Raw genomic sequence first — 25,105 nt, 5'->3', positions numbered from 1 at the left:
AATTATCTTCACTGAGATTATGGCTGAACAATTGGCTAAACTCTCCACTGTCTGGACCTCATGCTGCAGAGCACAGCTGCAGACAGACTGCAGTCTATACATCTGTGTGTGTAGAAGCCCAGAAAAAGATGAAGTACAAGACTGGGAGTGCTGGGAAATTCAGTCCTTAATTAACAGAAGAGTTGCTACATCATTCATGTAGTGAGTCTGACCTCATTAGCAGATCTAAAGTAAAGATGTATTTTGCTGACTACTTGAGGCATTCTCATTGCCAGATATATACACCTGCCCCTCACACCATGCCTTGCTAGCACAATATTGATGGGGTGAAAGAATGAGCTCACAGAAGATCTGAGGTTAAATACAAATTGTTTTTGTATAGTCAAAGCCAGACTGAGCCATGCGCCCCAGCTCACCAAGCCATGTCTTTTCATCTCCTCCCCTCTTCTTTCCCTTTTTTGTAACAATATGTAAATTGCAGAGAAAAGCATTGGCGAGTAATCTAGCTACAAGTGAAGGCCTGGAATGACAGCTGAGAGAAGTGGAAATCACCTCTGTCATCTTCCCAATATTAACTGCTCTAGAAGTAGGGCATATAGAAGCTGATATGACCTTGGGAGACGGCAGAAGAGGAGTAACATGAGCCCAGGCCTTCTGCTCCTGCACAGGTATCCCAGCTGCTGGAGCAGGTACTGAAAGCCTTGACCTCTACTGCCCCATCTTCCCAGGCAGCAGTAGCTCTAGGGGTCCTGCTGCACTTGGTGGGAAGTTGCTATTTCTTGGAGGGAGTAGGAGGAGCACATACTTTTGTGCTTCCCTTTCTGGGAATGAAGCAGAGACCCTTTACCTTGTGCTCAGCCATAAGGTACGATTTTTGGTTTGCCTTGCTCTTGAATTCACATCTATATAAAGCAAGCATCAAAGCCTAGCACAGACAAATACTAGTAATTTGCTTAGCAATGGGGTCGGTCACTGCACTGGTAGAGACAGCTGGCTCAGAGCTCTGCTTACTCCTGACTTGGAATATATTGGCCTAATATTTGCCCTTCCAGAAAGGGCCTGCAAAACTGCTGCTAGAAATCACCCACACAAGGATTGTAGTTTCAGCTTCATTTACTGCAAGACTCATCAGCATTTTCGATAAACAAAGTGTCTGTGTATCCCCAAAGTTTGTTTGTTTCATGTGGCAGGAAAGAGGAGCAGGAATACAGAGACAAGAAGAGGTTCTGTGTAGCCAGCAGAAGAGTTTTGCCAGGGTTCTTTGTCCTTCCTTCCAAAATAACCATCTTTCTTAAATCCCACCATAAAACCAACACTCCTGCCACACACACCCAAAGGCAGACTCCTTAGAAAGAGTCTGAGTTACCTTTTGGCCCTTCCCTCCAAGAGAAAGGCTCATGTAGATTCATGTAAATTAAGCCACTAACTTGCACAAACCCAACCCAGACAGTTCTTACTGGCAACTGACCGTGAACACAATATAATGGTCTGGTTAATCAAAATGTAGAGCTAACTGTGTTGGGAGGGAAAGAGGAACAAATGGGAGGGACAGACACAGCTATCTGAGGGATGGAATAATAGTAAGATACAAAATAAGGCAGAAGCAACAGCCTTATAATTATCTGAGGTTTCCAAGGAGTTGACAGCCATTCTGGAAATGTGAAATTCATATGCTCTGATCTTATTAGAGCCCAGGACAAGATGTCATTGCTGATCTGAAGTAAAAGGCAGGTTTCTCTCCTGCAAGGACAATTCCCAAAAAGGCAGACTTTAATAACTACTAAGAGAAAAGGCCCTTCTAAGAATCTAAAGGAATGGTGCAAACTGTCAGTACAATCACCAGCTTGTTGCAGTCCATTATCTCAGTCCTCCCAAAGAGCTAAGACATCAAGCAGCACAACAACATGTAAAATGAGAGGACTCCCAACCTAGTCTATTCTCCAGCTCATACCAGGAGCACAAGGACATGTTCTGTATGCAGTGTGCTCCCATCCAGACCTGTCCAAAGCAGGGGGAATCTTACAATGTCTTGCAGCTGGGGTAAGAAGGACTTGGGGGCTGGCCCAAAGGATGTTTGAGATGACTAGCAAGGTAAGGAGCAGCACCTCCACCCTTTGCCCTCCCAGCAATTGCTCATTAGGGATGGGTCTCTGTCTCTCTCACCTTAATGTCTCTCTCAGACATTTATACTGTTTACTGAAGCCTGAGATATTCACATTTGCTACCAGGCCAAGCTAACTGACACCCCAGAGGAATTAAGGAATTAATACAGTTGTTGGCCTGTTTCTCTCCTCTCAAGAGGGGAAGGGCACCCATTAACACACCGGAGCAGTCACAGGTAATCGAGATGTATCTCTGGCTTGCTGAAGGAACTTTCTCTTCCCAATTGAGAGGTGAGAAAGGCCAGACAAGACTGGCCTTCTCTTACTCCTAATAAATCCTATGAATCATGAGTAATTGCCTACTTAAAACTACTCTTCTCTGGGGAATGATCTGACGGCCAGAGCCAAAGAAAGCAAAAAGCAGAAGGGGAAATACGGGAGGGTTTTAAAGAATAATTAGCTTAATAAGTTTCTGGGCCTCAACCTGAATACTCAGTCTAAGCAATTCAGGCCTTGTGGCTGAATTAGAAATGACTGGGAAATACCCATTCTCGTAAGGGATGGCACACGGAGGGAGCTTTAACAAGTCCAGCCCAAGGCAAGCCCAAGTGCCAGACCTGGATGTGGCCTTAAATCTGAGATGCACACCCCATGGCTTCGCTGGCATAAAGCCCATGGCTAGGCATAAAACCACAGTCTTCCAGGAGACAGTGGGCCTGACCTTACTTTAAGTTAGCACTAGTTTTCCACACAGGCTGCTACTGAGTGAGGCTACATGCCTCAGTGTTAACTGAGGAGAATCAGGCTCAGTGACAGAATCTGAGTTGCTCAAGTCAACTATGCAGTGTTAAAAAAAAAACCAACCCCCCCCCCCCAAAAAAAAAACAACAGAGAATACATCTACTCTATCACCTCTTCTTATCTCCTCTCCATCCCACCAACCTCTCACAACTGAAGAACATTGTTATAATGACCATGTGTTAATGGGATATTTTCCTTCATACAAGGGACATCTGTCAGCCTTTCAGCACAGCAGTAGTGGGGATCATGTACTTACTGAAAGTATGCTGCTCTATTCTGTGGTCCTCTCCATTCTCCCAGATCTCCAGCAGAACATAAACTCAGGGAAAACAGCTTTCAGGACCTGAATTACCCTTCCAGCTTCCCAGCATGGTGTGCTTCTGTTCTGAGCACTGTCAGCACTCTCTGTCTCATGGGAAGAACAGCAAGGAGAGTCATGACCTCACTCACCAGCCTTCTAGTGCTGTGCTGAGAAGCAATGGCTGGTAAATGAGTTGCACCTCCAAGGTGCAGAGGAAGCTGTACGCTGCCCTCCTTTCTTACCAGCACTCGGCCCTCTCCCAAAGCTAAATATGACTTCAGCTGCACTGCAAGACTAAAAATTCTCCTTCCACCTGTTTGTAACACACTAACAGTACTTACAGGAAGTAATAAATTTGGGCTATGACTACGTAAACACTGGGACGGTGCTGTGAGGATCCTACCACCTTTGCTCCCATTCAAGAGAACCTATTTGACAAGTAAGTCAATAGGAACATCTATGAAAGCAGATACAACAGAATGTAAAAGTGGAAGAATTAATACTCTTCCCTCCCTGAAAAACCCCCGTTCCAGAGCAGGAGGCAATTCACCGAGGATTTCCATCAGGCTGGAGGAGCATACAGCCTATAATCCCCCTTAGCTGTGAGAAAAGCAGTTCCATCTATGAGATAGGCAAGGTCCCTGCAAGGACAGTACTACAGGGCACCAAAACATAATGAACAAGCAGCTAACATGTCTCTCTGTCTCACATGCACCCAGGGCAGGTCTGGCCTCTGCTGCAAGAACAGTCATAGGACAACATGACCTTAAAATATCACAGGGCAGACACTCCTCAGGACAAATCAGTGCAGCTCTAGGGCATCAAGGAGACTCAGCCTGTATATACCAGCCAAGATCTGGCCCACCCTGAGGATAGGTCACATGAGCTTGTGAAGTCAGTTAATTAGTCTCTCCTGTTTGTTTCACTGGTGTGAAGCAAGAATTCTGTCCAAGTCGAGTTGGGTATGCAGCACTTGAGAAAGACAGAGCTAAAGAACTAAGGCCTTTTTGCTGCTCAGAAATTTAGCGGGCCACTGATCTGACATGTCTGTTTTGGGACAGCAGCAATACCTTGAGGGAAATGGCACAGAGATCTCCCAGGAGTAGCAGTTTCTTCTGTAGGAACCTTGTTAGCTGAGACCACTCTTTCTTCATCTTCAGCTGCAATAGCACAGCTCCCTCTGAATTCTACCACTGAACATAATCTGGACACTGTTACTACTGCTTGTTTGTACTCCCCATCTCCCATCCTGCAGGGCCTGTATATTAATATTATATTACTCTTTGCTTGAGCTGCCATTCCAGGGAAAAGTCAGAATCAATTCTTTATGTTTTTCTTTGCAGAACAGTTCTCCTGGCCTGTAATCTGCAGAGATGCAGAGCGGGGGAGCATGTTCCATCACTGCCTTTGAGTGAGGAGGCCAGCTGTCATTAGCCCCAGTCCAGCTATCCACCTGCCAAAAGCTATGTCAGGAGACCCAGCTAGAGATGGGCAGACAGTGCTCTGGAGCCAGACTGTAGCCTCAGGCATAGGAGGAAGGGCTTGCAGTTTGAAGGACTGAATCATTTTCTCTCAGCCTGGTGAACCTGCCTGTCTCTCAAATATCCATTGATCTGTTGAAGGAGGTGATGATAGTGATACACTGACACCATGGTAGATGCTGTGCAGGACACCTGTTCAGTCAACCCTGCTTCCCCAGAAAGCTCATGGTTTGACCAGGCTAATGTGGAAGAGCACATGGGGCCTGCCCAGAGTGACCCAAGAGGACAAGAGAGCACTTGGAGATCTCTGACCTGAGACAATCAGTTGCCAGGAGCCATACAAGCACCATGCATCTGGCTGCCCACAACCCATGTCTAAACCTACAATCATACCTGAGTAACTGGGTCCATTTTGGACCGCAGAACACAGGCAGTGAGGAGCAGAGCCCAGGGGGTTTGGGTGAAGGACTGTGGCAGGCAGAGGTGGGAAAGTTATTTCCTCCATCAGCCCCACATAGCCAAAGGACCAGGCCTGCTCAGGTGGGGCAAATGCTCAAGGTAAATGGGAGGCTAAAGTATTTGCAGAGATATGGTCCACCACAGTGTGAATGCAGTCCCACCCACCCCATCCCCTTTTCCCATAGCCTGAGTAGGAAGCCTCTGTACCTGTTTATTCTTTAGGTCAAGGGAGAGCTCATAATCGGAGGCAGCCGCATGGGAACACGAGGCCGTCCCTTTGCTGTGCTGCACTCTCACTGGGGAGCCCGTGTGGTGGAGGCTCGCCTTCTGCACCAGAGGGGAACACCCCGCTGCCTGCTCTTCTTGGAGCTCCGCATGCTGGGCTTTTAGCGTCAGGGTGTCGGACCTGCCTTCCTGGCCATTGTGTCTGCCGGTCTCCTTCGGATCCTCCGTTTCACACCTGGCTTTCTTGCTTGTGGAACCGCAGGGATCATCACTGTGAACAAAATGCAATGTTTTTGCTTTTTTATTTGTTTTTATTATTTGTATTATTTATGATTATTTTTATTATTGTTTGCTATACTCATTCACTGATCTGCATTTTAAATGTTTAGGGAGCCTGGGGCTGGAAAGGCTCTCTCAGAGATGAATCAAGACTGTACATTGATGCAGTCAGAGCTCTGATCCCTCCCTCCCAAAGAGCAGGCACCTGTGCTGCACAAACTGCATGAACCAGTCTTGCAACTGCCTGAGCTGCACAGCTACGTCCACTCAAGGTACTGCAGTAGAAGGTGAGGGGCCAAAGAGGGTGTCATGGCCTAAGGATCTCTCTCCTGCTCCCTGAAGCAGGTGGCAGCTGGCAGTCACCTCTGTGCTTCACTTGCCCACTCCCTGTGTGTCCTGGGGTCCCATCTGGCATGGAGCCTGGACCCCAAGAATCCAATTTTCCCCTGGAGTTTCTAAGGGCACGAGGGAAATAGTACAGGGGCAGCTGAATGTTGCAAAGTTTCCACAGAAACTTTTGGACTGCTAAGAGCATAAAGATGCAACAGAAACATCCAGACTGCCCTGAGATCCTGACTGTTTAAAGCATGTCTGCAACGGAGCCATAGCAGGCTGCAGAGCTTCTATAAAAGAAGCTGTTTCTTTCTGACCGACAGGGCAGATTGCTGTGCCACTGAAATATCATGGAGAAAGTAAAACACCCTTTCTTCCTGTCAGCCACAGGAGTAATTGTGTGAAATCAGTGTCTAACAGTGCACTCTAAGAAAGCTGACATGATTAGCATATGTCTGATATACTGAGGAGGTGAGGAATTCTTTTGTTAACCACTCTTGCCAAATGTTTTGTGAAATCATCCAGTTTCAAAGATTTTGGTATTCTGGGGTACTGTCTGAAGTATTAGCCCATTTGTTCGGTCTTTCCTCTCATGTTTCATCAATCTCCTTTCAGTGGCTACAGAGGAATAATTTGTGATTTCCAAGAGTGTGCAGACCAGTTGGAGTGGACTCTTGGTTCTCCTGCACACCATAAATCAGATACAGTTCCATTGATTGCCAGGGGTTTGGTGCTTAGCTGAAAGCAGCATCTGGTTCAGAAATAATTACTACAGAATCAATGCATTTAGTTCCATTGAAGCCATGGATGTGTATTGCCTTCTATATTTAAGCACCATTAAATTATTTAATTCTTCACTTCTGAATTTCAGTTCTTCCTCTTGGATTTGCTCCATATAGGATCAGTTTGCTGTCATTTAGATAGCAAAGTCATTTCATGACCAGTGTTGGTGTCAGAGCAAAATCAGGTAAATTAGATACAATTTTCAGTAGTGCCCAAATCACTTAGAAGCATTTAAGTTTCATTTTCAAAAGTGCTGTAGGCACATAAAAGTCCAAGTCTTATGGTAAATGGACTTTACATCCTAAGCCTCAGAGCACTTTTGAATACTTACTAGTAATTTAAAATGAAGTTTTTTCTTTCCAATGGCAGCTCTTCCTCTTCCTTTCAAAAGATTTAAAAATCAAATTTATAAATATTCTCTCTGAAAGGACACTTTGATGAGCCAAACACAAAATCCCAACTTCAGAACTAAGGAAGAAGGAGGATTTAAAGGTAGAAAGCTTCTATTTTTACACACACTCATGTAGTCACCAGTTAGAGTTAGAAAAACAAATTCACAGAAGAAACTAGTCTCTTGCATAAATGCTACATAAACAACTTTGTCAAGTGGCATAGTTGCATACTTATGAATCAGAAAATACCCCCTTTATAATGAGGCATAAAACTGTCCTTTTATGTTGCACACCGTATAAAACCTCTCCTTGTTCTGTACACTACTTTTTCTAACCCAAAACGTGCACATGTATACCATGTATCCATTTTTAACTCCTTTTGTTCTATGTCCATCCACATCCCAGGCAACATTAATAACAGACTTTCCCCTTACAGCTCACACTGTAACACTTCTATTGGAAGCCTCTGTTCTATTCATTCTCATTTTAACCAGAAGTGCAGTAATTTTCATGTTCAGCTAAAGAGATGACCAGGTGAACACAGGTTTGATCATGTTCTCATTGAAGTGCATACCAAAAACCTCACAACTATTTCAGTAGGAACTGGACTGTGCCCTACAAAGCAATTTCAGCTAGACTCAAACTCTGATTCAGCAAGCCACTTCAGCATATCCCAAACTGCTTAGCTGAGTCAAGGCCACAGGGCACATCATGCTTTCTTTAGGGCAGGTCAGGACCTGATGCAGTGGACTAGAGAGCTAGCTGACTTCCCTGAGAGCATGAATGGACTGTAAATGCCAGAAAATGTTCCCTGATGTGATGGCCCTCTAAACACTCACGCACGTGCTTAGCTATACCATTCTGAGGGCCTCCAACAACTGCTGTCAGAGTGCTCATGGTAGAACATGAAGTGTGTACACAAGATTTTGCAGGATTGGGACCTATTGCTCTGTGAGGCTTTATGTCTGCTCTAGTGTGTGCTACCTGTTTGGTTTCCTGTCCCATGGAGTTTAGAATCTGAGCAAGTAACATTCATTGTGGCAGGATATCCTGCATGCACAGCTAATATAGAAGGAAAAACAGTAGGCTTTATAGAATCATAGAATAGTTTAGTTCAGAATCAAAGGTTGGAGGTGACAAACCTACTCCAACTCCTTGTCAAAGCAGGGCCATTTTCAAAGACAGGTAAGGTTGCTCTGGGCCTTGTACTATCAAGTTTTGAATGTTTCTAGAGATGAAGGCTCCTCAGGCTCTCTGGACAATGTAGTCAGGGCCCTAACGGTACTACTGGGCCTTCCTGGCCCTGCCTAGCCTCCCCCTGGGCATCCCCCTATCCTGCCCAGCCCCAGGCCCAGTCCAGAGCTGTCAGTCCCTGCCCCATGACACTGTAGCAGTGCCCTTCTCCAGCCCCACCATGGCCCTGCCCCTGCCCTGCCATGGGCCCCACCAATCTGGATCCCAACCCAGAGGCTAACAGCCTGGCCTGGCCTGGCCTTGGCCTAGGCCCGCCACCACAGCCCTGCCCAGCCATCACGGGGCTGTGCCTGACCCTGTTTACCCTCACCAGGCCTGATCTAGACTCTGACCTGCAGGCTGACCACCTGGTCCAGCCTTGTCCCATCCCCAGCCTAATGGAGGTGCCTCATGCCCAGGCCTGGGGCTGCCCCCAGCTGCCCCACAGTGTGCTGTGCTCCCTTGTGGGCAGTGGGATGGGCCCCAGCTGGTGAGGCCCTGCCCTGCCAGCTCAGGGATCCTCAGCAGCTCCTGGCACCATGGCCCACGAAGAGCAGCTGGCCCTTGCTGTGCCCTGACAAAGCTGTTCCTGTGCTCCAGCACACTCAAGGTGGTTTTTTTTTTCTTTACATCAAGACAGAGTTTCCCTTGTTACAGCTTGTGTCTATTGCCTCTCATCCTTTCATTGTGCACCTGTGGGAAGAATCTGCCTCCATCATCCCTATATCCCTCTTCTCCTCTCTTCTCCAGGCTGAACAAACCCAGCTCCCTCCAGACCTCTGTCCATCTTAGTCGCTCTCCACTGGACTCACTTGAGTTTGTCAGTCTCTCTCCTATCGTCGGGGGGGGGGGGGGGGGGGGCGGCGCTGTACTGTTCTAGGATGCCTGTTCTGAAACACAACAAGGTCAAGGTCATAGTGTTTATATTCTAACAGCACCAATGATTGCTGGGCTTACAACTGAGAAAGCCATAAATTCAAATTGCTATTTTTCAAAATCAGAGTTGTCAGGAACGAGCACATCTTTTAGATGAAGAATGAACTGAAGTGGGTAGTGTTGAATCCATACATCCAACTCAAAGTTTGAATGTTCAGCCCTGAAACTTGAGTATCCTTGTTCCCTTTATTCAGGAGTTGGCAGTGCCTAGAGGTGGTGTTTGTTTGAAGCCTTTGAAGAAAGAGCTTCACTTTCCAGGACTGTAGTCCTACTGATGGGTATGTTTGTGGGCCAATTTTAAGAAAGTGATCAATCTGGCTAGCTACCAGGCCAGTATGAATGCTGCTAGGTAGAAGAGCCTTTAGGGCAGCCTAAAGAGGCTAAAGAGGCTAAAACATCTACCTAGCTACATGACATCCATCAAGGCCCACCTTAGCTCAACACTCTAATGTTTCTGTGGACACTTCACGTGCAGGCAGTGCACAGAGAGCACCCTCTGGTGCACACTTACCTGCGGTGTGAGCAAAGCCCCATTTTCTGCACATCCTCCCAGATTCCATTTGCTCTTGCAGTTACAGCATCATGTAGAAATGACAACCTAGCATCCTCCCTTGCATGGCCCTGAGGCCATCCCAGGATGGGCTTTGTCACAGCTTACTGTGAGGGCAGACAGGATCTGTAAGTAGTGTGCGCTCAGGTGACCTGCAAAATGAAAACTGGATGCCAGTCCTGTAAGTGCCCCTGTACACAGAGGGCTCCCAGGGCTGGTCTTTCATCCCTGTCTGCCTTCAGGGGATCCAAAGGAGAGAGATCTCTCCACGAATTTGCAGCATTTGAAGCACAACAGTGTTGAAGCCCTTCCTTCCAACCTTACGAAAGACCTTATCCTTTGCCCCCTGAACTCTAGATTCTGTAAGTGAGCCTTGGACAAACCCAAAATGCTCAGAAGCCCTCTTTAACCTCATTAGACATACAGGATATTCCTCAAGACACAGAAAGGCCCTGAGACTGCAAGCACTAAGTGAACACCTTCAGTTACATATGTCTGAACAGAACCATTAACCTCAGTGCTTCTGTTCACATTGCATAAGTGAAGCCCCTAAAGACACTTTGCTAGGATAAGGACATCAGCTAACCACACATACATATATAACCTTGCCTCCCTCCTCCACCTTTCTGAGCCCAGTGAAAACACGCATATAGACTGTATTGTGCTTATGCAGCGTGGAATTTTCTGAGGGTTAAAACTCGGTCAAATCAAAATCAGATTTCACTGAAGCACTCAAAGGCATTTTTCAGCTAGATGTTTCTATGCTAAATATAAACTTTTTAGCTCCCTGCTGGTTTAGCTGTTGAGCTGTTCAGAAAGCAATACAAATATTCTTGCTAAAGTGGGAATAGTATCTCCATCCTTTTTGTGGCTAAATCATTTTTATTTAGTGGGGGGAAAAAAGGCCCCCAAAACAAAACAAACTTACTTCACCTTTGGGCCAGAGACCAAACCCAGGAAATTTCAGTTTGGTCTGGGAAACTTCAGTGACTTATAAGCAACAGAAAAAGGAGTAAAACAGTTTGCTTAGCAGCCTGAATGTTAGCATTGCAACCCTGTGGTTCCAGCAACAACCATTTTTTCCTCCCAAGTTCACTCCCATCTTAAATCTGTTTCCAAAGAAATGTTCTGGGGAGGCCTATTCTCTGTTCTCCAATAGCAGTAATGGATGAAGCCCCTATATGGAAGACACAGCACATTGCTAAAGATCCAAACTGGTACTGCGGTGAAATACAGGCTAAAACCTTGATGATCCTGATCCTTTCCCTGCCCTCAGTGACACAGTTGATCTGTATTGGTAGAACACAACTTTTGTGAATAAGTCAGGGTCTTGAGGACTATTGTAACCACAGTAATAAAAAAAGAAAGTAAGAAAAATAAGCAGGGCAAGGATAGAAACTACAACATGTAAGATCTCTGTGCAAAATCTGAGGTGCTTCAGGATGTTGTTATGAGTAAATTATGGGGATACTGTTACTATTCTCTTGTCAATGTATAATCAAATCTCCTGGCCGTGGGTAGAAGGGAGAAACATGGAGTTATTGCATGTTCTGTTTCTTGGATAAGAAAAATTTTCTAGCCATTTGCAATTATTAAAAACCCCATGCAGAGTCTAAGGTGTGAATCCCAATGTCCTGGCCAAACTCCAACTAGGTTAATTTAGTTCTGTATCCCAGCATCACCCCTGCAGTTTCAACTGTAATCAGAATTCTTTGCTTGCTGTCCTAAAGTATCATATGCCACTGTCTTTCACATTTTTTACAACTTCCTTTGCATGATAAATGAAGCAATTTTCTGCCAGTTGTGCAATCAGGTAGGGAAGGTTGGCAATGTGCTTTGAATTCTGTTTGACTGAAAGTTGCAATGCTGATGTAAATCACTTGCAAACAGATAAAAGTCAAAGACTACATATTCAGCCGTTTTCTTCTTTCTAGATGTTCCTACATGACTTTTATGACCCATAGCAACTAGCTTAGTTGTTATTACAAGTGGATTTCATCTGCTGTAGAAAACACATCTGTCTAATGTTTCAGGTATCTGCTGCTGCTTTTGCACTGCTAAATCTTGTATGCCTGCTGTAGACAGAAAACAGTTTTGTTAACAAAGATGGTGGCTACAGACAATCTGGCTCAAGACTTAAATGAAACACTACAGCTAATCTAGTATGAAGCATATTTCAAAACAGAGATATCAGGATTCTGGTTTAAATCTTAGTGTTTGTTTCCAGGAAGCACAATGGTAAGAAAGCTCTCACTGAGACTATTCATCTGGGTACCAATACATATTTTTGTCAATGATGTCCAGCACAGGTAAATCAGACTTTCAAGATTTAGCTTCTATGTGCAGGTTTCTCAGGAAGATTTCGTATAAAGAGGAAAATGAGGGAAGCATGCAGGGAGAGAAGGAGGAAAAATGGTATTGTGGAGAGGTTTTTTTCAGACTTCCTTTTTTTCTCCCCTGCTGGTACTATGTAAGCCTAAAGTCCAAATCAATGAGACCTGATTTCTAAGCCAGAGATGTCCACCAGCCCATTCTTGATAGCATCAGCTCCCTGTATCTGTACAGAGCTGTTGTGTCATCCTCTGTCCTGGGAGAGATTTGACTGTTTCTCAGTTCTCACACAATTAGGATGGTACGCTACCTAGGACCCTCCTTCCCACCTCCATCTTACTGGAAATACGTATTTTCAGCTAGGCAGGTATCTTGCTTCCAACTACCAGCTATGGAGCTGGAGCATGGTTATTTATAGGATCCTGACAGTAAGGTGTGAGCATTTCCATGCCTGATGGCTTGAGAAAGAGCATGCAGCACCCCCCCGCCCCCAGATGTTTCAACACAATTTCAAGCTAGACCCACAGGCAGGAGTACAGAACTTGGATGCTCCAGACATTACATCCCACTGCCCTCACTGTCAAATACCAGAATCAGGTCATGCTCTGCGCAGTAATTTTCAGAGCTCTTGAAGAGATGTTTACAGGGTAGCTGAGTGAATAAATGGGGCTATAAGGCAAGGAGAGCTACTCTTCTCAAGGACAAGAGAGGTCTTCACAATAAACATTAGACCTATGAGAAATGAAAACTGAGCTTTCTCATTGACAATTCCATAGCTACACAACTCCCATGTGGTCAAGACACAAAACACATATCTTTGCTCCTGTTCTACAAGAAGAAAAAATAATGCAGATAAATAAGAGCAACAAAAGACTAACAAAAACAGTAATGACTCCTCTGGACTTGGGTAGAGGTGTAAGCAACCAGTCACTCAAGAAGAGGGTGCTCAGCTACCCTGTTGGCAGTTGCACTGGTGATGCAAAGATCCAGCTAATTGGATGGGAGGAAGCTATGGGTGTGAGATGTTACAAAAGGCTGAGCTCACTTTCTCTTTGTGTCACTGCAGAAGAAGACAGTGGTGAAGGGGGGGTGCCCTGTAACTGAGACAAAGACTAATTACATGGACTAGCTGTAAAGGATCATAATAATTTATGAATGTGTTTCACAGAGCCTCTTACAAAGATCAGTTGGTTACTGTCTATATGCTGCTCTAAAGTACTGTAAGCAATTAGCATTACCACTGCCTGAGAGTCATATGAGCCTTCAAAGCTTTAAAGAGGTCAGAATAAAATCCCTTAGAAAGCACCATTTGGAGAATTAGAAAAAGAGGTCACTAGCAAGAGCCAAGAATATGAAGTCCACGCCCCAAGTCTGCAAGAATGTGTCCTCCATCTGTCTTAAGACATTTCAGCATCCCACTGTCCTCTCTCTCCTCTCCTTGCTCAAACAAACTAACTAACTAAAAAGAAAGGAAGAAAAAAAGCTGACTTAGCAGGGTCCACAGTGCCTTCTCAGTTTATTTCATTTTAGTGTTCCCTGAAGATACCAATAACATATGGTGAATGGGTTGATCAGAATTCAATGAAAAATGGCTGAGGCAGGCTTGGTAGTATATTATGGGATCTTTTCAAGGTTCAGACATTTCTGACGTGCTGGGGATCCGAGCTCAAAAGAATTGTTACTGATTTGCTTTAAAGTTTGGGGTTTAGGGTGACTTGGAAGCATGACTCTCTGGGAGCATGCAGAAAATGATGGAAGGCAAAAATCCCTCCTGCCAGAGAGGCAGGGAACTTGGAATTTGATCTTGGCAAATCATGCCCTGACAACTGAGCTGCAGCTTTCTCAGACAGTTTCCCCCAACATGGACAAAAATAGGAACAAGATTCTGATTTTGTCTACATTCCCGTAACACCTTGCAAAGCAGTGGCACCGAGCCATCTTTTCACACTAGTTTTACCCAAGAGGAATTAATGATAATTAACCAAGCTCTTTATCCATCCCAGCATATATTACTTGTTTCATAAAAAAAGCTGGCACACGCACCTGTGCAATAGATTTGACAGTACAGTACAGTAAATATACTGGAAATCAATTCAATTTAACATCCTTTAAGAACAGACTGAGCCAGGCATCATCTTTCCAACATTGTTTAAAGCGGACCTAGTGAGATGTATGTTAAGTGGATGGAGTATGTAATAATAACAAGCGCCTCAGGCACCACAGGTCTAACATGCTAAAATCAGGGCCCCTACTTCAGATCTAGAATTTAAACCTGATCCCCATGAACTGCTTAATTCCCACATCATTATATTGTTATTTCTCCTGCTACAGAACGGCACTATAAGAGCTAAGCTTTTCTGATGCATTCCAGGCCCTCATGGTGCAAAGATGATTGTCCAGATGTCAGTCTGGGCTGGCTGCCTGTCTGAGGGCCAGGTTGACCAAGACTGACCTCAGCCACTTGAGGACTAGGATCTCTGCTTTTTCACAGAAAGTGACAGGCTCCTCCAGAGGGTGACTTGGAACAGCTAAGGCGACTCCCACTGAATAAGAAGTGATATTTATGGTGTAAGGCTGGGAGTGCCAGGCAGTGTGGTTTTCAGACAGATTTTCTTATAGTTCCTATGTCTGCCCAGGTGACAGCTCAGGATGACACTTGGGCCATCTCTCTGGCATACTCCTCTCTCCTTCCTTCATAGCCATGCCTCCTATTTCACCAGCTGTAGGAGCACAGGGCTCAGCCAAGGAAGTACAGTCCTTTTCTCAGCTGCCCAGCACACCTCAGCACTGGATGCCCAAGGCTGTGGTAGCTGTGCTGTCTCTGCAGGTTAGACCACGAGGAGGTCCCACAGCCTGTCACTGCAGAGGGGGTTATGTATGGCCACATCAAACAGCACACCTGCGCTTACCATTGAGGTATTAGAAGCACCGAGTGTACAGGGAAGGGGCAGGAGGCCCCTGCTCTGCAGGGTTTAATTGCTTTTACTTTAACCCCAGACCCCTCTTGCCTCTGCAATGTTTGGTAAACACGACCTTTTAGAGGAGGAAAAAACAGATGGCATCCTGCATTAGTGTAACTGCCTGCTCAGCACCCCAGGAAAGAGAAACTTGGCTTCTCAGCAGCAGTCTTTCTGCCACTTTGACTCAGATCTCTTGGCTCCTCATCCCCGAGGCAGATGTGAACATCACCGAATTCGCTGACAAAAGCCTGCCGGTGCAATCATGCAGAAGATAGAATTTCACTGCTAAAATGAGATGAATTCAGGGCTGGGAGGCAGCAGAGCCTCCACAATGAGAGGAAGCCTTGTATATCCCCTCATTCCTCTCCAATAGGAGAGCTCATTCTTTCCTATTCCGGCTGCCTGTGAGCTGAGTCAGGGACACAGCTCTTGGACAGACCTATGCAAGGACTTGTATGGTCTTCTCTTTTTTCAGCATGCTGTGATAGACCCTCGGTTGGACTGCAGCTCTGGGTTCTTTCCTGAAGGAGCAGGGTAATTGATCACTGAGGGCAGTAAGGGAGCCATGTCACAGGAAGACCTTTGTGTAACCAAGATGCATTTTGTTTCTGGTCTCAGGCATCTCACATATTCCATCTCTTGTGATCATTGCAGCCCAGTAGAAGACCATTGTTTGTGTGAAATGCAGGAGAAGGAAGCCCATCCATCCTCAACATAAAGAGTAACAGAGCCTCAGATCACCACACTCAATACAAACAGTCCAAACACCATTCACCAGCCTTGGAAAAGCTGATCTGATCCAAATTTTAGCTTACTCAGCTTGTTCAGATCCATGGTTTGGGGTTGGCCTATGGCCGAAGACCAGTATACAAAACGTATAGTTAGCATCACCTCTTCCTTTCCTCCATCCATGGACTGTCACCAGAGTCTTGCACTGCAGGCACAAAGCTATACTCTTGCAAGTTCCAACCCACCTTCACTGCTGCTGCTTTATTCACACCCTGGTCAACTTCATGCCACTTCTCTTCCCTTACACCTTATTTCCTTTTCCTTTTTTCATTTCCATTTGAAAAACAGGATGTCATAGCAGCTTATACATCTTGTTATACAAGCTCAGATGCCCCAAGGGACACTTCAACTTTCCTTCCCTATGAGGGATGAAAATGATTCCCATCCTATACCTTGTAGTCAAATATTGATCTTTCTGGGGAAGATCATCTAAGAAAAACAGGACTTTGTCTTTACACAGTCAAGTCCATTGTGTTGTTGGGCAGAGCCATGGCTGGTGCTGAATGGCCTCACACCAGTGGACTCCATCAAAGTCAGTGGAGGATCTAGTCCTATATGCTGTATTTTTTTAAGTCAACCTGTATCATGCCCATCAGACCCAGATGAGCTCTATTGGCCCAGCAGCATTTTTTAGAGTGCAATCATGCACAGTCCATTTTTGTGCACCTTCACCTACTTCTCTAACATTACTGTATTCTGGGAAATTCCAGGCAGTTTTTTCATTTCACCAGTGACCCCAAAAGATACATGTGTAAAGTAGTACTAGCCATGTATATATAGGGCAACCTACCACCTTTCTCCCTCTTCCTCCATAAGATGGGAAGAGAGAGCTTGCAATCAGCCCTCATATGCAGGCAATGATAACAGCACCATAACTTGTTTACAGGAAAGCCACAACGTAGCAGCCTAGGACATGACAAAAGCAACACATAGCTCTCACCACTAGGCAAATACAATTCCCTGTGGCATGATGGCACACTCTGTATGTGTAAACAACCAAAATATTAACCAGAGATGGTTAAAAGTTACTATCACACACTTCCAAACTGTGTTGCCAGAGTAAGGTTTCTCAATCTAGAGAGCAAACAGCCTCATTTGAAATTATGCAAGCTGGCTTTCAATGTACAACTGGCCCCAATGAGGTTTATGCAGACTCCACAGTTTTGAAGACCAGACCACTTTCATCTACATATGGACTTAGTAACCTGTGCATCATCATAGTAACCTGGCTTCAAATCTCCAGGACATAAAATTGAAGTCTCTTGGGAAGTGGGGCTTACATTTGTGAAATTAGCCCAGTATTGAGCAGCATTTCTGCTTGCTTTTGTACAGCGTTTTGGCAGTATCTGAGGCGGGCTTGTTGCAGTTGTACTGCATGTTCACATGGACAGCTTTGTGACATGCTGCAGGGAAAAAGGAAAAGTAAAGTCTTGCTGTCTTCCACACAAACGTCATCCTCCTCAGTGTCCTGATTAGACATTTTACCAGCTTCCTGTTAGTCACTGGTCCAGCCTCTTTTCTCTGTCTCCCCACTGCACTAACTTTCCATCTAGCCAGTGCAATGGCAAATCGCCATATAAAGCAGCAAGAAAAGGGCTTTAGGAAATGGGGATTTCTGCAGAAAGTTCCATTTTAGGGCAAGTACTGGCAGGAAATGAGAAGTCCCTCTTTGCTCTCAGAGTCCTACTTGCTGCCACCTTAATCACATCCTCCATTCCGCCATTCTCAATAGCAGCATCTTTGCACTGCAGTTCACCTTCTGGGCACCATCCAGCAACTGCAGCCACGGACTCTGAATGAAGCCTGAGGGAGTTAGGCACCCAGATCTAACTGAATCTCAGCTCCTGGTTATATCTTGATGCTCTTTTTCAGAAGGCTCTTTCCTCACAGAAGATGGGGTGGTCTCCAGCTCTTCTGTGATATTTGAACAGGCAGGATGACAGTCCCAACACATTTTTCATCCTCTTTTTCTCAGCTAATCAGCTGTTTGCAGAGCCCAACAAGAGTGGCTTGAGCAGTTGTACAGTATGCTCCTCTTCAACTGCTTAGGCTCTTCAGCTCTTCTTGGAGGAGCTGAAAGCCTAGCAGGGTCACACGCAGGGGTGAAGCATAGCCAGGATTTTCCGAAAGGAGACCCTATTGCATCTGAACACAGAGCCTGCCCCATGGAGATGGTTGGAAAATGGACCTGCAGATTAACCTTCCCATGTGAACAGGCATGAGCTAGCATTGCAGAGCACAGAAAAAAAGAAAAGGCCTTTATATTGATATCTGACTGCAAGAAAATGTGCAATGATAGGCCAGAGTCTCTTTTCTGTCACTGCCAATGAATGCTGGCACAAACACGAATCTTCCAGCCAAGGGACCTGCTCACTTATCCCCTGTTCACATGTTGTTCTTCTCTCCAATTTCTTATTTCTTTTATGCTATTTTTTAACTTCCTACTTTTTCTGTTCCCTTCTCTCCCATCACTCTCCTTCTGTCTATAGCATTTTTGACGGCCTTTTCCCTTACAACAGCACTTCTTTCTCTCTTGGGCTGAAACCACCCCCTTCTCTCTTTCTCAGTGGCTCTTCTTCCATTTCTTTGCCAATTTCTCAGTACATACTTGCTCCATATCTCTGCCCTGGAAGCCATGAACACGTGTGTGGACAGAGAGTCCATCATGACCACCTGGTGAGTTCAACAGAAGACATCTTACTGCAGAAAAGATCTGGAGCGCTCCAATTTTGGGGGGTCTGCAGATGATCTTGACTGATACAGTTCAGAAGGTCAAATGATACCAGCAATGATCAGGGTGAACGGTGTCAGTTCCTCCAAAGCCTATCTGCTATTACCTTACCAACTGTCTGTGCCCATTTCCCAGTGCTAGATGTAAGACTGTTTCCAAAGCTGTCATTGCTTCATTGCCTCTTCTCAAGTAGCTCTCTGGTGTTATTGCACAGAAAACTCAGGATGTAGCAGCTGTTAAAGTCGCAAAGAAAGGAAGGAAAGTCTTGAGATTGTGCTCTATTGGTACTAAGCAGTTGCTGTGTTATAGACAGGGGATTCTTTGCAACACAGAGAGGAGAACATCAGGATCATTTGCAAGCCACGAATGAGTCACCCAGTATGAAAGCAACTAACTGATGTCAATAGCTGGTGGAAGTGCCCCCTACAACTGCGGGGTTTGGCTGCGATTGACTCTCTCTCACTTTACCACTGTTCCAGCCCAAGAGATGGCAAGTGCTGTTGCCCTCGAGAGAAGAGTGCCTGAATCCCAGTCTGAATTGTTCTAGAGCAGGACCATGCAGTCAACAGAAGCAACAAGGGCAAAGGAATAAATGGAGGACATACAGCCATGCAATGGCTGGATACAGCCTCAAGCTTTCAGGGAACTCCTGTCTGACAGATATCTTTGGAGTTTTAAAAGGAGATGCTTCATACTGGTTTCTTTTGGTCTCTCTCTTCTGCCAGCTTTCTCATTCCTGAAGTAAGGCGTTGATAGAGGACAAACCAAGAAGCCAATATGACAGACAGGCTCCAGCTGCTCTCAGAGATACCTTTCTTTTCCTGTTGAAGACCCAGTCTATTCCTTACTTTACTTCCCCATCTTCATGTTCTCTAAACCTGACTGAAAGTGGTGGCACCGCCTATTGGAGAGAAGGAGCAGAGAAATGCCTGTATAGGAAATTGTGTCAAAATGTTCAGTCCTGGTGGATCTCCTTTACATGACTGAGCTACTGCATCTGAAACTCACCTCCTGTTTCTTCATGTGCTTCCAGAAAAAGCCATTTCTCCCAGCTAATAGTGCCAGAAGAATTGCCAGCAGTACTTCCATGTAAAAGATTCCCGAGGTTGTTGGTAACTATGATGTTAAGGATGTTCTCTAAAACCATAGTCTAGTTTTTACTTATAATCATATGTGCTTCCTTATTTCCCCTAAATCTACATGCATGAAATACCTTTGCAGTTCTGAACCTAAGCTCCTGCAAAGCAATCAAAGCTGCTAGTCTTGTCTATAGAAAACACCCTTAAAAAGAGAGGATCTACTCACCTTCAAGTTTAGAAAGAGTTGAAATCCAGGTCCAGACGTTATTCCTGGCCCACATCTCTGTGTTAGACTGAAATTAAAGTTCTGACAACTGTGAGCCTGGGGAATATTTAGGTGAACTTTTCTGACCCAGCCCTTTCTCTTTGCAGCATCCCCACAACCTCCAACTGTAATATCTTGAACAGAGGATTATTAAATCTACAGGGAGGAAAGAATAAGAAGTAGATGAGCTGTTAAGATGCAGAAAAAAATCCTCTCTTCATGTCTGTGACCTCAATAAGGAAAAGAAATGAGAAAAGAAGCACAAACAGTATATGCTAGCAAAGCAGAAATGTTGCTGAAACTTCTGTGCCTTTTCCAAAACAGTGTTGTGGAAGACTTTTGTGGGAATGAAAGAAGCCAGAGTGAAGAGCGCTGTATGTGAAGTCACTTGTCCTCAGGGCATACGAGCATAGACTGTGGGCATGGAGGCTTCCTTTGAACTGGCATGTCCAGTTGCTGTAACCCTGACATGAAGGGTTCTCAGTGAGGAATCAGAGGAGAATTCAGCATCCATGGTCCACTTATTCTTGGAGCTTGCACTTGATACTGCCAGCTGGGTGCCAATTAGTCAAAGCTGTTATGCTGTTTTGTGTGGTAGGTCATACATCTGATGTGATATAGGCTAGAATTACTGTCATGTTTCGCACCTGGACCAAGAGCCACTGAGTACCTCTGAGCTGAGAAGAACCACTGACCTCCAGGTTACAGATTCAATATCCTGTCAGCAATCCTAAGCCAAAAAGGCTAATTTCTCATTTCATGAAGTGGACTTACGCTGCTTTCTATCAGGCAAGGTCAGTCTCCACAAGTTCAGACATAATGTTGGGTAGCTCAGTTGTCTTCAGTAACGTGAAACATTGAAACAGTGATGGATACTGGTGGAAAATCATCATTCCCTACCTGACTCCAAGTTTTTTTATTAAAATACTTTGGTGGTAGCTAAAAGGAGGATTAATTTGGAGAGTGGATCAGTTCCCATCAACCTCATGGGCTCCAGCCTTAGGGAGTATTGCATTAGCAAGTCAAATAAAATCTTGTGGACCTCTTAGGAGGATCTGACTGGCAGAGGTCCTAGGACATCTTAGGGGCAAAGTGAGAGCTGTACGGTGAGGAGAGGTGCTCCTGGGATACAGCAGAGTACAGGCAAGGGGGACATGATGCTGTGACTGTGCAGTGGGTAATATTCATGGCTGTCTTGCCAGTGCCTTTCAGCATGACTTGCCAGGGCACACTGCTAGTATGTGTGCAATGGAAACAGCCAGTTCAGGTAAAGACACACAAAGAGTCAGAGACAAAAGACCTCCAGAAGTAAAGGAAATCAGATTTTGGTTTTTAACAGTGTGCTGTTTAGGGTGTAGCATGCTCTTATCCAGCTCAGGGAGCTGGGAAGGAAAATGTGTTTCTACTGATTGAAGGTTTGATTTCAAAGAAAGAACTGTCCAAAATCTGTCCGCCCACTTTTCACCTTCCCACATGCAGCAATGGGTTGACAAGCACAAAGACCACTTCCAGCAAGGACACATAATTCCATCTGAGTGGTTTAATAAGTCAGAAATGGGGCAAGAGGGAATTTCACCAGAAGTGCAAAGAAGGCTGGCTTAGAGATGTAACCAATGGGTAAGAGGATCCAATTACAAGTCTCTTTTCCACTAATTGGTGTAGTAATGCCAGGCAGCAACCAGTCTGTGACAGTGACTAATCCAGAAGGTACTTTAGAAACAAGTACGCAGCTGTTTGAAGTCTAAACTATATTGAGTTACAATTTAATTGGCCCATAATCATGAAGTAAACACTTGCCAGTTGCACTGATAATGTTTCAACCCTGATCTAAGAAGCATTCTCCATACTGGAAAGCTAAACCTCATGAGGATGTATTATGTACAAATATCATGAGCAGAGCTTGCCCACCTTTTCCCTAAACCTTTCAGAATGCAGTCTTTCTACTCAGTACATATCCAAGCCCTTCCAGGCAATGCTGTTCAGAACCCTGACCTCTCCTTTTCCTGTGAAGACCTCAAAGCAGGTCAGGTCTCATTTGCACTTCTTCCAGATAAGAAAGACCTTCTTTCTCCCACAAACACAGTTGGAACATCCTCCCTTTCCAAAGTGCTTTCTGGGGTCTATCCTGCCCTTCCCACAAAGATAGCTGGATCTTATCCAGTCTCCTCTGCGATGTGATCCCTCAGCCCTCGAGTGCTATCCCCATGCCCATTACCAAAGCAGACCTGCCCCAGGCTTTTAATAATTTTTGTAGAACTTTTCCCATCACTGGAGCAGAGGTGATTTTTCTGCCGATTTCTTATTCAGCACTGCAGGCAAGCCAGAGGCAGGCTCTGAAAAGCTTATGAAAGGCAACTGAATGAATATACTGTTCCCTTAGACTGTGACTCCATCATTTCCTCTCATTACTCCAATAGAAACAAATGTTTCTCGTCTCAATCCCATTACCTCACACAAAGGCAAATGGTATGTAATCCTGTTGGAGCTGGGTTGCTGCTGAACACATTTTAAGGACATTGTTCTGGGGTGCTAGTCTCCACTGTGCAAGGCTGGGAGAAGTTGAAAATGCAATTACTAAGGGTATTCAAATTCCCAGAATGAAACCCTGCTGTTAACAGCAAGAAAAAGAGCAGTTCCTATATGAAATTATAGGGTTTGGCTAAATCAGAGTCTAATCAGCACCTCAGTGAAAGAGCAGGGTTAGTTCCTACTACCACCATCATGGAGCCTCCTCATTCCCCTCAGCCTGATCTTTGGCATTCCTGGTGCAGGCCCAACCTGCAAGGTGGACTATGATCATGCAGTAAGACTCCCCTTGTGCCAGGTGCTGTACAGGTCCAATGCAGAAAATGATGGCCCAAACTTTGCACTGTAGTTTGAGATGGGGAAGCCCTACACAGAGCCCAATGACAGGAATTTGCCTGTTGTTGCCATCACCTGACACTGTACTTTGGCTCTGGGCTTCCTGGGTGAAGACTCTGGGAACAGATATGTCTCCTGATGTTCATGCCCTGCAGCACCAGTCTTGCTGATCCCTAGCACAACCCCTGTGGGGCAGCAAGGTGGGCAATCTGCATTGTTAAATTTATGAAGCTCTAATCCCCCAGGAACTCACATGGTAAAGGAGAGAAGGGAGACAGAAAAAAAGGGAATTAGTTCTGCTTATGGCAGTCACTGAAGCAAGTGGGAACAAGATGAGTGGAAATTATCGCAACTGCCTCACTGAATTGGCTTCTGTTTAATGGTTAGACACTGATATGCGTCTAATCGATACCTACTGACTTGAAGCCAAGGTCTTTTCAGCTGGATGGGCAACAAAGAAAAGAGCCAGAAATCCTTCAGGATAGAAAGTAGGGGAGGCCACACAAGGACATTGTACACTGACCACCACAAAACACAAGCAGAGACAAATTTTGCCCCAGCCTGAACCTCACTGCCAACCTCCCACAGTTATACTCTGCATGTCCTTGTCCTTCTGTCTCACACTTGAGCTGCATGGCTGCTTTCACTAGTCTGCCTGCCCATCACTGTTCTGACTTCCTTGTATTAGATACCCCGCTTCACCTTCCTTGCTGCCCATGTTTCCTCTGTCCCCCAAGTTTTTTGTTTTTTATTTTTTTTTCCACAAGATGAGGCTGGGTTCCTGGGGAGCTAAAAGTAGAATTGTTCTTGCAGGTCCCAGAAGCAGGTGATGTGGGCTGACATAAGGTTCCTGGCAGAGGAGGAGCCATCAGCCAATCGCCGCTGGAGTCTCCAAGTCCCTTGAAGAGAGGAGAGTCACTTCCCTGTTTATGCTCTTTATTAGTCCCTATTCTCTTTAATCGGCTTAGACTGATGAGCCGAGGCAGCGGTAGGGATCAGCCAGGATGTTTAATTAAAGGATTGCAGCTCAGCCCTGCAGTTTGGGGGTTTGTGTAAATGAGCTGCAAGTACATTACTTAATCTGCTGTGCAGAGAGGAGTTGGGGCATTAATGAAGCAAACTCTAATTAAAACTAGACGGCTGACAGTTATTAGCGGCATCAGTTCTGACAGGATTTATCTCATTTAGGGAAATGCCTGATCATGGAGGGGGAAAAGAAGGAATAAACCCAAGTTGGTTTATCAAATTCGCCACAGCATTGCTTGTGACTAGCTGTCCCCTCAGCAGGACTCAGGAGAACTGCACAGGGACCCGCTATGTCCCAGGCTGCTCCACCAGGAGCCCTGATGAGCTTGTTTAGCAATGTGCCTGGCTCACCCAGGAGCTGATTGCCTATTCAGGATGTCTGACCCACATATTTCAGTCATGATTGACTTAGCTTTTGTACTGCACTGGTTCAATGGGGACCCTGATCGGGATTTGAGTGGGATGACAGGCTCCATAATGATCTGATGAACTTCTCCAAGCAGCATATCAAGGCATTCCAGAGCAGCATAGCTATCAGCTATGGACATCAGCCCCATGGTGACCTTGTGTTTTTCCCTATCTGTTATTTCTCTTGCCCTCCTCACTGCACCGGATGTGCCACTTCAGGAACAAAAGGATGCCCACTGTTGACTGCAGAACTTGGAAGAGGGTGGAATGTGCTTTCTGGTCAGCAAAAAGCTGATCAGTGAGTTTAATAGTCCTGCATGTGCTCTGTCTTTCTCCTGGCACTGTATAGGAAGTAAGGATTCTCTTCTCACCTGAGGCAGTCACACAGACCACATTTAAAGGCTGCTCTGTTTCAAAGAGCAAAAAGTCTGTGTACCTGTTTCTAGCCTTCAAAAAGCCAGGGTGGCTTAAACCATCTCTGTATCTTCACAGAATACTGTGTCTCACAGAGACAGATTCAGAACTGCTATTTGGATGGGGGCGGGAGGGACTGGAAACAAAGAGGTGAAGAGAAAGTCTTGGAAAGAAAGTATGGAAAGCAGGTGGCCTGCACAGTGGGATAAGCTACAAAAGACAGATTAGGTAATATTAAACTGGCAGGCAGAGATCAGTATGGACGGTCCTTAACTGGAAGCCCAGATGCAACATGCTGTAAGGGTCATTCATCCTCACTTTTGACTTCCCTGACTTGGATTCGTCTTTGGAAAAAACTTGCCAAG

General features: G+C 45.3%; 1 protein-coding gene across 4 annotated transcripts in view; it reads right to left on the bottom strand.

Annotated features, from left to right (window-relative positions):
• IQSEC3 (IQ motif and Sec7 domain ArfGEF 3) overlaps window positions 1-25,105 on the bottom strand; it is a 108,724-nt gene that overhangs the window by 33,234 nt on the left and 50,385 nt on the right. For all 4 annotated transcript variants that reach the window (XM_026116960.2, XM_026116963.2, XM_026116961.2 and 1 more), the window contains exon 3: window positions 5,352-5,640. In XM_026116960.2, coding sequence (XP_025972745.1) covers window positions 5,352-5,640 — 289 coding nt within the window. The remainder of the gene's footprint in view (window positions 1-5,351; window positions 5,641-25,105) is intronic.

This window comes from Dromaius novaehollandiae, chromosome 1, assembly GCF_036370855.1.
Source record: "Dromaius novaehollandiae isolate bDroNov1 chromosome 1, bDroNov1.hap1, whole genome shotgun sequence".
Taxonomy (NCBI): domain Eukaryota; kingdom Metazoa; phylum Chordata; class Aves; order Casuariiformes; family Dromaiidae; genus Dromaius; species Dromaius novaehollandiae.
The sequence above is the reverse complement of the archived record's forward strand: the minus strand, read 5'-3'. Positions and strand labels throughout refer to the sequence as shown.